The 14215-nt window shown below is 33.6% G+C and overlaps 1 protein-coding gene across 1 annotated transcript in view; it reads left to right on the top strand.

Moving 5' to 3' along the window:
• The window catches only part of KANSL1L (KAT8 regulatory NSL complex subunit 1 like), a 100295-nt gene that overhangs the window by 10877 nt on the left and 75203 nt on the right, over nt 1-14215 (top strand). The window contains 1 exon segment of the mRNA XM_081051753.1: nt 7180-8296. Within this exon segment, the coding sequence (XP_080907879.1) occupies nt 7209-8296 (1088 nt within the window). The 5' untranslated portion in view covers nt 7180-7208.

Raw genomic sequence — 14215 nt, 5'->3', positions numbered from 1 at the left:
TTGAATCTGTAGATCAGTTTAAGAACAATAAACATCATAACAGTATTGAAAAATCTATGCACAGTATATCACTCCATTTGTTTATGAATTCTTGATTTCTTTTTTTTTTCAGTGTATAAACCTTGCACATATTTTGGTAGAGTTATATTTATGTATTTCATGGTTTTGGAGCTATTAGAATTAATACTAATTTTAAAATTTCTATTTCCAGTTTTTTATTTCTAGCACATAGAAATATAAGTTATTTTTTGTATCTTGATCTTATATTTGCTACCTCAGCAAACTTATCAGATCTAGGAGCTTTTTTGTAGATTCCTTGAGATTTTTCTATATAGAAAATCATGTCACCTGTGAATAGCTACAGTTTACTTTTTACTTTCCAATCTGTATTCCTTTTATTTCTTTTTTCTTCTCCTATTCTACTGGCTATGATCTCCAGTATGATGATGTATAGGAGTGGTGAGAACAGGTACCTTGCCTCATTCCCAAGCTTAGGGCAGAAGTGTTCAGTCCTTCATCATTAATTAGGAAGTGATCTCTAGGCTTTTGTGTAGATGCTCTTTGTTAAGCTAAGCAATTTAATTCCCTTTCCTAGTTTGCTTAGTTTCCCACCGCCCCCCCACCCCCCAATCATGAATAGATTTTGGATTTTATCAAATAATTTTTCTACATCTATTGAAATCATATTTTTTCTTCTTCAGTTTTTTGGTATTGTGAATTTCAGTGATTGATTTTTTTTTTTAAATGTTGAACCAGACTTGCATTTATGGAATAGCCACACTTGGTTTTGACATCCTTTTTATATATTGCTGTGTTTGTAACATTTATTTTAAAAATAAGAATTGAAATAGGTGTTAATACTTATTACTACTTATTACTAAATCCTGGAACACTTTTTAGAAATTGTGACTTATTTGTTATTAATTCAGTTAACAAATATATGACAATTATTGTGTACCAGGCATTGTTTTAAGTGTTGGGGATTAGAACAATGAACAAAATAGAGGTTTGCCCTTAAACTATATTTTTCACTAGAATGTAATAAAATATTAAATAGTAGTTAGCGCTGTGAGGGGCATTACAGCAGTGTGATGGAATGGAGAGTCATGATGTGAGGGGCTAAAGCTGTTTAAAACACAGTGCTACCTCGGTTTTCGAACATCATCCTTTCCGGAAGACTGTTCGAGTTCTGAAACGTTCGAAAACTGAGGCATGGTTTCCCCATAGAAAGTAATGCAAAATGGATTAATCCGTTCCAGACCTTTAAAATCAACCCCTAAAGCTTCAAATTTAGCATGAATTTTACTATCTAATGATACCATAGATTCATAAAATTTGCAGCATTTGTAAACCGAAATGTTCATCAACAGAGATGTTCGAAAATCGAGGTACCACTGTTTACTGGTCAAAGCTGGACTATAATGAGGTGACTGTAGAGCAAAAACATGAATGGAGTGTGGGAGCCTGCCATCTTATTTGTGGGAAATTGTTCCAGGCTGAGAGAAGAGCAAGCACAAAATCCCTGAAGCAGGGATGTGCTTGTTCTACTTCAAGAGTGACCTAAGGCCTGTCAGCACGTGTGTGAATGATCTGAGAAGCAGATCCTTCCCCAGTCAAGCCTTCAGATGACTGAAGGCCATTGTTTCTGGAGTGCAGTAATCCATGGAGACAATTCTAGAAGGCAAAGTAGTTAGGGATCTGATAACGTAGAACTTTGTAGGCCATGGTAAGGACGACCTTGGATTTTATTTTAAGTATATGGTAAGCACTTATTTATTCACCAGATGGTTATTGAGCATCTGCTATGTGTCAATACTTTTTCATGTTGGCAATATAATGGTTAACAACATAGTTAAAAATCTGAACCTTCTTACCGTGTTTCCCCGAAAATAAGACCTAGCTGGACCATCAGCTCTAATGCGTCTTTTGGAGCAAAAATTAATATAAGACCCAGTCTTATTTTATTATAAGACCAGTCTTATAATGTAATATAATATAACATAATATAATATAATATAATACCGGGTCTTATATTAATTTTTGCTCCAAAAGACGCATTAGAGCTGATGATCTGGCTAGGTCTTATTATCAGGGAAACACGGTAGATCTTAGAAGTTTAGTGATAAATGTAGTTGTTTATGTAGTATGGAGGTAGTCAAAAATGGTAGAGTTTACGATCATCAGTTAGGAAACATTATTACACACAATGATTACATATTGAATAATTGGAATAAATGCACTTATATTTTATGCCAAAACTATATGAACATAATTCACCTTTTTTTATTTACAAGAGACATATCTATTTTTATGAGTTTCTTTTGGTTGTAGAGACTTTCAAGCTTGACTTTCTTATAAGGATACACTTGGAAATAGAATACATAGGAGCTCCGTGTAAATCCTAGAATAGGAACTGTGATATGGCTGGGCCTTCTAGAGACTAGAACCCAAAAGACTTCATATGTAAATGTATTGGTTATCTATTGCTACCTAACAAATTGCCCAAAAATTTAACGGCTTAAAGCACTTACTTTATAGTTTTTGTGATCTAGGAATCCAGGCATAGCATGGTTGGGTGCCTCTGGTTCAAGGTTTCTTACAAGACTGTAGTCAAGGTGTTGGCTCAGGCTGCAGTCATCTGAAAGTTTTACTGGGGAAGGATCTGCTGCTCAGATCACTCACACACCTGTCAGCAGGCCTTAGGTCATTGCTCTGTTGGCTGCAGATGTTAGTTCTTCTCTGTGTGGGTCTTCCAGTTTACAACATGGCAGCTGGCACCCCTGAGTGAGAGAGGTGACGAAATGGAAACCACAGTTTCTTTGCAACCTAATCTCGGAAGTGACATTCCATAACCACTGCTGCATTCTCTTTTGCTAAAAGCAAGTCATTAAATCTAGTCCACACTCAAGAGGTGAGGGTTACAGAAGGGCATGGATACCAGGAGATGGGGATTATTAAGGTAATTTGGTTTTTAATGAAAATGTCAAGTGTTTTAATGACAATTGTTAAAGTTACATAGATTTCAGGTGTACAATTCTGTAATACATCATCTATATATTGCATTAGGTATTCACCACCGAGAGTCAGTTCTCTTGCCATCACCATATATTTGATCCCTGTTACCCTCATCTACCACTCTCCTACCCCCTTACCCTCTGGTAACCATTAAACTATTGTCTGTCTATGAATTTTTGTTTCTTCATTTGTTGTCTTGTTCTTTTGTTGTTTTCAGTTTTATACACCACATACCAGTGAAGTCATATGGTTCTCTACTTTTTCTGACGTATTTCACTTAGCATAATAATCTCAAGGTTCATCCACGTTGTCACAAATGGTACTATTTAATCTTTTCTTATGGCAGAATAGTATTCCATTGTGTATATATCTACATCGAAGAAAACATAGGTATGAAACTTATGGACCTTGGGTTCAAAGAGGATTTTATGAATTTGACTTCAAAGGCAAGGGAAAAGCTAAAATGCAAGAATGAGACTATATCAAACTTCTGCACAGCAAAAGAAACGATCGGCAAAATAAAGAGGCACCCAACCAAATGGGAGAAGACTTTTGCAAAGAACGCCTCCAATAAGAGGCTAACATCCAAAATATATAAGGAACTCATACAACTCAACAACGAAAAAGCAAACAATCCAATTAAAAAATGGGCAGAGGACCTGAATAGACATTTCTCCAAAGAGGACATACAAATGGCCAGTAGACATGTGAAAAGATGCTCAACATCACTAATCATCAGAGAAATGCAAATAAAAACCACAATGAGATATCACCTCACCCCAGTCAGAATGGCTATCATCAACAAGACAAATAGTAACAAGTGTTGGAGAGGCGGTGGAGAAAAAAAAACCCTCATACCCTGTTGGTGGGAATTCAGACTGGTGCAGCTGCTATGGAAGGCAGTGTGGAGGTTCCTCAAAAAATTATGAATAGAATTACCATATGACCCAGCAATCCCTCTCCTGGGTATCTACCCAAGAAATCTAAAAACATTTCTCCGTAAAGATATATGTTCTCCAATGTTCATTGCAGTTTTATTTACGGTGGCCAAGACATGGAAACAACTGGTGTCCTTCGATAGATGATTGGATAAAGCAGTTGTGGTATGTATACACAATGGAATACTATCCTGCCATAAGATCATTTTAGAAGCTGCCTATCATACCAAGTAAGTGCTAGATTTCTCACCCGAGCTTTTTTGTGTGTTTTATTCTAGTTCTCTACCATAAATGTATCTTAGCCACTCTCAGTATACATTTCTTTCCCTTCTCTTTTTGCTGCCAACTCTAGTTCTTAACTATTAACTGTTACATTTTCTCTATCCCTTATTTTCAGTTTAGTTTGTGCAGGACCTAAGATGAACTGGACTGCCTCTGGCCCTGCTATATTTCACCTCTGGCCCTACTAGCCACTTTGAGTGTATCCTTAGCACTCTGCTATTTTTTGAATGGAAGTTGGTGGGTAGGGAGGGGATAGAGTGTACTGTCTTTTGAATATGACTATCTCATCAGCAGGAACTGTGATGAAAGCAGTTTCCCTTAGAGATCAATGTAGTTATTTAAATACTTCATAGATATTTATAGATTAGAAGATACAGGTTATTGAGTTGATCAAGTGACAGTGAATCCTGAAAATTAATTTCCCAACGCTAATAGCTTGTTTTATAATTATTTTTCTGTTTCTCATTAAAGTAGAATGTAAAATACATACTAAAACCCCAATAATCTGGTTATTTTTTGCTGCTGTTTTTTTGTATTTAGGACAAATGAGAATCTATTATATATAAAATTTATTATTTTTGAGACATAAAAGTATATAAATTTTGAGACATACAGAACTCGGGGAGAGGATTAGATAGAAATCTCTACTGTTTTTTGAGACATTATATAGTAAAGTACAAGAAGGCAAATATCTTATTTTTTATTATACAGTATTAACAACCATTAACATTGGTTCATTTTTGGATTTAGTGTTTTAACCACAAGTAATAAAATTTTGTAGTTAAAATTCAACTAATCTTAAACCACCACTCTTAATTGTTTCACAGAACTTACCAGATGCAACTATAGTTAACAATTTGGTGGGTATTTTTCTGGTTTGTTTTTTTAGTCTTATAAACACATAAACACACAGACATATGTGGATGTGTATATATATATATATATATATATATATATATATATATATATATATATATATATTAGGTATAGTTTTGTGTTTGTATTTTATATATGGTACCATTCTATATATTCTGCACTGTTGTTGTTTAACTTGATACTGTTGTTGTCCATATTGCGTAGAGATCTAAGTCATTCTTTTTGGTTGCTATATAGTATCCCATCATGTTTTATTATCCATTCTCTTACTGTTAAACATCTAGGTTGCTTTGAAAGAATGCTTTGCTATTACAAACACTGCTCTTTTGTGCACCTGTGAGAAACACATGTTCCACATTATTATCAAATTACTGAATCAATTTATAGTCTAAACAGATGTGAGAAATCTATTTACTCACATTCCTATAAGTGAGATTTTCAGACTTAGAACATTCTTTTCCTTTTGGTGGTTGGAAAACTGGTCTCTTGTTTTGTTAATCTACATTTCCTTCATTCCTAGTGAGATTGAGTGTGTGTTTAATGACTGTTTGGATGTCATTATCAGCGCAGTGCCTGACTGCCCTGTGCAGTGCCCATTTGTAGGAGTTCTTTATGCATTCTGGATGTAGTTTCTTTGTTATGTATGTCGTAGATATTTTCTCCTAGTCTATCACTTGCTTTTAACCCTGTGTGTTTTGTTTTTTTTAATTGCATAGAAATTTTTGTCTTTTTTTCCTTTTGAACACTCTTGCTAATCTTTTCAAAGAATTAGCTTTCAGTGTTGTGTTTTTAAATAGGAATTAAAGGTGTGGAGTTACAGCTAGAACTTTGAGTGGAGGCATTCAATATGAGCGTGTGGCCTTTTAAATGACTTAGTTGTCGTGTGTTGAAACAAAAAATACAGGGCATCATAGTTCCAAAATGTTTTCAAAAATGTCTAATTGTTAATGATATAAAATTTTTTTCACTGTTCACTGTTCATAATTTTTAATGGTACTGAATTTTAACTTTTTCTATATTTCACAATATATGGTTTTATATGTTTTCTTTTGATAAAATGAAATTTGTTTAATTATGGGATTAATTTTTAGTGGTCATCTGTAACAGTTCCACTACTTTCCAGGCAGGAATAATAGCTTCTATCATAACTGATAACTTTCCATTTGTGAAAAGTGAAAAAATTATTGCTGATGCTTTTTCAGGAAATATTTTTGCACATAGCAGATTAGGCAAGTTTTCATTATCACATTATTTTTAACAGCTGTGAAATTACATACTTATTTATTTGTAGTTCTTATTTATTTTGTAGTTACATCTTGCATTTTTAGTATATTTTAGTTAGTAATACTGTTCAGATTGTTAAGTTTAAATTGATATATCGACATTTAGAGTAATTTATTACATTTTATAAAAATAAGTAATTCTAACTTTTGGCTGAAAGTGTGAGATTGAGTCACATTTTCTAGTATGTACCCAGATTCCAGGATGGAATGTTTTTTTGACTCTCTCTCTAAATATTGTTTAAAAATGGAATCTTGAGATGTATAGTTGAGCCTTGAACAACACAGGTTTGAACTGCGTGGGTCCACTTATATACAGAAATTTTTAATGATTTTCTTAACAAAATTTTCTTTATTTAATTGTAAGAATACAGATAACATACAAAATATGTGTGAATTAACTATGTTATAACTTTGAGGAGTCAAAGGTTATATGTGGATTTTTGACTTTGCGAGAGGTTGGTGCCTTTAACTCTTGCATTTTTCAATGGTCAACTGTATTTACACCCACAAATATTTATCTACCACTTATTTTGCTGGGTAGTGTGAAACTTTAACTAGAGCTTGTGTATTAGGCTCACAGTCAGACCGAAGAATAGTTTAGTCCTTGTTGAATTCTTTATGAACTAGAACAAAAGGGCAGAGATAGTGTTAGGAGTTGGAAAATAAAGGATGAGTTGGTTCTATTGACATTTTAATCAGAAACATTAAAGTTGTTACTTTTGGAAAAACTATAAGCATAAAACTTTTTTCTAGATATTTGATTATTTATTTTTACATTATTTTAGGTTTCCAGTAATTATCTGCTGGATTCGCCATGACCCCAGCTCTGAGGGAAGCAGCAACAAAGGGTATCTGGTTTTCATCTTTGCCAAGTACCATGGAGTCTGACAAGATGCTATGCATGGAAAGTTCAAGAACTGTAGATGAAAAGCTAAAGGGAGACACTTTTTCTCAGATGCTGGGATTTCCTACTCCTGAACCTACCCTTAACACTAATTTTGTGAATTTAAAACATTTTGGCTCCCCTCAGTCTTCAAAACGTTATCAGACAGTTCTTTTAATGACTTCTAATTCTACATTAAATAAATACAATGAGAATTATAAACAGAAGAAATTAGGAGAGCCCAATTGCAATAAACTGAAAAATATACTGTATAATGGCAATAACATTCAGCTCAGTAAAATCTCTCATTCTTATTCTGAAGAGTTTGTCAAAAAGGAACCTCTGTCCGATACCACAAGTCAGTGCATGACAGATGTAAAAGTTATTCTGGATTCAAATATAACCCAAGACACTAATGTAGATAAGGTACAACTACAAAACTGTCAACGGTACCAAAAGAATGCACTTTTGGATAAAGGTACTAATGCTGAGATTAAAAAGGGTTTATTGCACTGTGCCCAAAAGAAAATTGGGCCCAGCCATTCAAATGTGCCTGTTAGTTCCTCAGCTGCTGAAAAAGAGGAGGAAGTGAATGCCCGTTTACTTCATTGTGTAAGTAAACAGAAAACTTTACTTAGCCAAGCTAGAAGAACTCAGAAACATTTGCAGATGTGCCTGGCAAAGCATGTTGTTAAGCACTATGGTCAGCAAATGAAATTTTCTATGAAACATCAACTCCCCCAAATGAAGATCTTTCATGAACCTGCCACAATTTTGGATAACAGTTTATCTAAGTGCACTGAAATTAAGCCAGATATCAACCTATTGACTGCAGAGAGTAAATTGTGGAATGATACAAAAAATGGCTTTGCACGGTGTACAGCTGCAGAAATCCAAAGATTTGCACTGTCTGCTACAGGGCTGTTGTCTCATGTTGAAGAGGGTCTGGATTCTGATGCAACTGATAGCAGCTCTGATGATGATTTGGATGAATATACCATTAAAAAAAATATGGCAGTGTAAGTGCAAAATTATTATTAGATCTTTTACTGTTACGTATATAGCAGCAATTTTGTCTTGATTTCAAGATGTGTTAAAAGGAAATAGATTTTCTAAAATCTTAATGCCTTAATCTTTAAGTTATAGAACTGGTGAATTTTAAAAAAAATGTTTCATTTGTTAAACTGCTGTGTGTGAATATATACATACTACTTAAAAATAAGTGACTCAATTGCTAATTAGCTGTAAGTAAAGCATTGTGGCTATTCTTGAATAGACTATTGACAAGGCCTAAAATTTTGCCTAAGTGATCTAGCCAGTGTGTTAGTAGCTAAAACTGAAAAAAATTATAATTTTTCTGTACTCATATATGTAGTTGTAAAGGTACAAAAATTGAGGTTTGGCAATCCATGAAATTGCTCTCTATATATTTATCTTTTTTTCCACTCTGATTTAATCTTTGCTTGATTTTCCTGCCCTTTCTTCCTTTGTCTCTAGTACCAAACTGGCCACAAGAATTATCTTGTACATCTTAGAACCAGCATGAGCGTGTGTTCAATGAATGAATGAATGAAATATGCAAAACTATGGACATTTAAAAGTAATTATTTTATTATATTAACATTTGCATTTTTAAAATATTGATAAGTAACAATGATTATATTTATCTTTAAAATCTTAGATTATATTATTATAAATGCCTTTTTTTTCTTTTAAGTTTATAGTCCTGATAAGAAAAACAAATTCCTTCACTCTGACTAGGAAGTTTAGTTGTCAAGGAATATAATTGTTTTAGGAAATTGGAAAGCACTCACATTCACCATTGCCATTACCATTATTTTAAATATATATTTGACTTGTCCCTTTTCCTTTCCCTCCAAAAATGTAGGCAATAGATTAATTCATAATGACATTACTGATGTACTTTAAAAATAACTGTTGGTTGAGAGACTAGTATGCATTAGACAATTTTTTAAAAAGTTATTTTCCTTCGGAAAGAAAAATGGAAGTATTTTGTTTTTTGTAGGTTTGTGATACAATCTTTATAGCCCAATATGAATGGAACCTCCCACCTCCACCCCCACCCCAGTGTTCCTTTGGTGAAGGAGCAGAGATTCTGGATTACTATTATTACAATCATGGCTTACTCTGTGACCTTGAGCAAAAGTTGAAATTTTTCTTTACCCTCCAAATTAGAATTCTTCTTTGGTCTACTTAAAGAGTTCTGGAGATAATTAGATGAAATTTTAAATATAAAGTACCTATATCTTATTGGCACTGATTGGGCAAAGAGTGTCTTATCAAGCACTTTACTATTGTGAAAGACTGGAGCTTAATATTCCACAGGAAACTTGGGGAGTCACTGTAAAATATATGCCTGAGTTAACCATGTGAGAGGTGAGGAAGCTGGATCATTTGTGCATCAAATCCCATCAGTCACTGAGTGAAGGCTGTTTCTGGGTTGTGTTAATTCCCTTGCATATCTGTTCTGCTCCTTGGGTGACAAAGCAGGCTCAAGCAACAACAACAATAACAACAAAACTCAAAAAAAAATGTAAGTGCTGGCAGTTGGAAGTCAGGTCTGTGTGTTCTGAACTGGTAAGTGTGAGGCGATGTGAGGGAGTCACTGACAGACTTACAATTATGTTACCTCTCTTCTGCTGGTAAGACCTTAGAGTTCTAGCATTTCTTTTCTGCGGGGGAAATGATATCAGTTACTTTCTTTCAGGATGCATATGGGAAAACTCACCGACTTAACGCAGAAACATGGTTCTTTGTCTTATTCAAGGAAACTTGCCAGCATCTTCCAAATCACACAGTTGTCCTGGATGTTGGGAGAAAAACCCTATGATTTCCCCAAATTAGTTCCCATACGTTCAAATTTTCTTTAAGTTTTTACTTTGGAATGTAAATAGTCTTGATAAGGAAATTCTTTTAAACAAGATTAGATATTCACTAACAAAGAAGGGAGAACTCTTGATGTTTATTTATAAACTATCAGGGGAATCTTTCCAGATTGAAAAAAACTAAATAGGTAGTTTCTTGCAGATCTACAGAAATGAGTAGTCATGGTTTTCTTTACCCTTTCCTATTTTGCCAGTGGAAAGGAAAAGAAGTAAAGAACCAAGTGATGAATTTCCCTTTGAGGAACTGGATAAATAGGAGTATGGACTCAGTGTGACATACAGAGAATAAAGAGACTAATATTTCATTAATAAATTACAAATTAGAGTACCTTTATATTTGTATAATGTGAAGTTGACAAATTGTTTTTGCATTCATTATCTGTTAAATTCTCTACACTTTGGAAAGAGTGGGAGAAGTCTAATTTTTATTTTATTTACTTTTATGGGGAACAAAGGAAAAGTTGAATGAAAAAGAATCCTAGAGAAATTTCAATAATAATTGAGTGACAATTTGTGAAGGTCCCAGAAAAATTAAATAGAAAGTACAGAGTTCTCATATGTTCCCTGCCTGCCACACACACAACCTCTCTCATTTTTAACAGCCCTCACCACGGTGGCACATTCATTGCAGTCAGTGAAGCTGTATAGACACACTATCACTCAAAGTCCCTGGCTTACATTAGATTTTCCTCTTTGTGTTGTACATTCTATGAGTTTGGACAAATGTATAATGACATGTATCCACCGTTATATTATAGCACCATACACAATAGTTTCACTCCCCGACAAATCCTCTGTGGTCTCCCTGTTCATCCTTCCCTCCCTCCAACTCTTGACAACCACTAATTTTTCACTATCTCCTTAGTTTTGTCTTCTCCAGAAAGACATATATGACTACTGTTTTGCATTTCAACCAATAGTGAGTGAGAATTCCTATTCCACATCCTTGCCATTATTTAATGACGTTGGGGTTTTGGATTTTGGTTATTCTAATAAGTGTGTAGTGGTATCTTACTGTTTTAATTTGCAATTCCCTAACAACATATGATGTTGAGCATCTTTTCATATGCTTACGTGTGTGTGTGTGTGTGTGTGTGTGTGTGTGAGTGTGTGTTTACCAGGAGTTCTGAAAAAATGTATACACATTTAAGATAACATCTCTTAAAATGTGTATACATATTTTCTCTCTCTCTCTCTCTGTCTCTCTCTCTCTCTCTGTCTCTCTCTTTCTCTCCCTCTCTCCATATATATATATATATATATATATATGTATGTACATATGTACACACACACACACACACACACACACACACACGAAAAATGTTTAATGAGGTGTTTGTTCCTCAATCTTTTGCCTATTTTTTAATGGGTTGTTCTTTTTTGTTGAGTTTGAAGAGTTCTTTGTATACTTTGGATAGCAGTCCTTTAACAGATATGTCTTCTGCAAATATTTTCTCCCAGTCTGTGCCTTCTCTTATTCTCTTAAGAGTCTTTTGCAAAGCAGAAGCTTTTAACTTGAATGAAGTCCAGCTTACCAATTATTCCTTTCATGGATCATGCCTCTGATGTTCTAGCTGAAGTGTCATCACCATATGCAAGGTTACCTAAATTTTCTCCTGTGTTATCATCTATGAGTTTTATAGTTTTGTGTCTTATGCTTAGGTTTATGATCCGTTTTGAGTTAATTCTTGGTAACAATGTAAGGCCTGTGTCTGGATTCTTTTTTTTTTTTTTTTTTTTTTGGTTTGTTTGAGAATTCCTATTGCGAATAGGAATGTCCTATTTGAGAATAGGACATCCAAACTGGCATATGGATGTCCAGTTTTTCCATATGTTGAAAAGACTGTCTTTCTCCATTGATTGCATTGTCTTTGCTCCTTTGTAAAAAATCAGTTAATCATATTTATGTGGGTTTATTTCTGGGCTTTCTCCTCTGTTTCATTGATCTATTTGTATATTCTTTCATCCATACCATATTGCATTGATTACTGTAGCTTTCTTTATATTAAGTCTTAAATATGGATAGCATCAGTCCTCTGACTTTGTTGTTTTTCCTTCAATATTGTATTGGCTGTCCTGGGTCTTTTACTTCTCCCTATAAACTATAGAATCAGTTTGTCAATATCTACAAAATAACTTGCTGGGATTTTGATTGGGATTATGTTGAGTTCCTGGATCAAGTTGGGAAAAACTGATACATTGACAATATTGAGTCTTCCTATTCATGAACATGGTATATCTGTTTATTTAGTTCTTTTATATATTTCATCAGAGTTCCATAGTTTTTCTCATACAGATCTTGTATGTATAAATCTTTTATAAGATTTATATCTAAGTATTTCATTTTGGGGGGTGCTAATGTACATGGTGATGTGTTTTTAATTCACATTTCACTTATTTATTGCTAGTATATAGGAAAGCCGTTGACTTTTGTGTATTAACCTTGTATCCTGCAACCTTGCTGTATCACTTAGTTGCCGCAAGAGTTTATTTTTTGTGTGTGTGATGTTTTTCGGATATTTCCCATAAATAATCATGTCATCTGCAAACCAAGAGTTTTATTTGTTCCTTACAAACCTGTACATCTTTTCTTACCTCTTCTCCTTTTATTGCATAGCTAGGATTTCTAGTATGATGTTCAAAAGAAGAGGTGAGGGGATATCTTGCCTGGTTCTTGATCCTAACAAGAAATTTTCTAGTTTCTCACCATTAAGTATGATGTAACTATAGGTTTTTGATATATAAACTTTATCAAGTTGAGGCAATTCCCTCTATTTTTGCTTTACTGTGAATTTTCATCATGAAAGGGTGTTGAATTTTGTGAAATGCTTTTTTTATGTCTATTGATAATGATCATGTGATTTTTCTTTTTGATGTGATATGATAATGATGTGATGCGTGTTGATAATGATGGAGTACATAATTGATTTTTGAATGTTGAACCAACCTTGCAAAACTGGAATAAATCTTACATGGTCATAGCTTGTGTCTTTTTATATATTGTTGAATTCAATTTGCTAATATTTTGTTGAAAAATTTACATTTATCTTTATGTGAAATATCGCTCTGTGGTTTTCTTTTGTAATGTTTTTGGTTTTAGTGTCAGGGTAATGCTGGCCTCATAGAATGAGTTAGGAAGTAGTCCCTCTGCTTCTGTCTTCTGAAAGAGATTGTAGACAATTTGTCAAATTTCTTCTTTAAAATTTTGGTAGATTTTTACCAGTGAACATTTGGGCTAGTTGCTTTCTATTTTGGAAGGTTATAATCATTGAGTCAATTTTTTAAATAGATATAGGCCTACTCAGATTGTCCATTTCTTCTTGTGAGTTTTGACAGATTGTATTTTTCAAGGAATTGGGCCATTTATCTAGGTTATCAAATTTGTGAACTTAGAGTTGTTCATAATGTTCCTTTATTATCCTTTTAGTGTCTATAGGATCTGTGGGGATTTCTTCTCTTTCATTTCTGATATTTGTTATGTTTTTCATCTCTCTTTTTTTCTAGTTAGCCTGGTTAGAGGCTTATTGATTTTATTGATTTTTTTCAAAGAACCACTTTTTGGTTTCATTGATTTTCTCAATTGCTTTTGTGTTTCCAGTTTCATTGATTTCTGCTCTAATTTTTATTATTTCTTTTCTTCTACTTACTTTGGTTTCATTTTGCCCTTTTCCCAGTTTCCTAAAGAAACTTAGATGATTGATATTTTAGATCTTTATTTCTAATATTTGCATTTAATGCTATGAATTCTGTGCATTTCTTGTAATACTTCTCCTCACAAGCATTGTTTTCACTGCATCCCATACATTTTGATGATTTGTATTTGCATTTTCATTTAAGTTCATAATATTTTAAAATTTCTCTTGAGTTTTTTCCGTTGTCCTATGTGTTACTTAGAAGTGTGTTGTTTAATCAAGTATTTTTGGATTTTCCAGTTAATCTTTCTGTTACTGATTTCTAATTTAATTCCGTTGTGGTCTGATAGCAGACATTATATAATCTCTCTCTCTCTCTCTCTCTCTCTCTCTCTCTCTC

The sequence above is a fragment of the Rhinolophus hipposideros genome (assembly GCF_964194185.1).
Source record: "Rhinolophus hipposideros genome assembly, chromosome: 6".
NCBI classification, from domain to species: Eukaryota; Metazoa; Chordata; class Mammalia; order Chiroptera; family Rhinolophidae; genus Rhinolophus; species Rhinolophus hipposideros.
The sequence above is the reverse complement of the archived record's forward strand: the minus strand, read 5'-3'. Positions and strand labels throughout refer to the sequence as shown.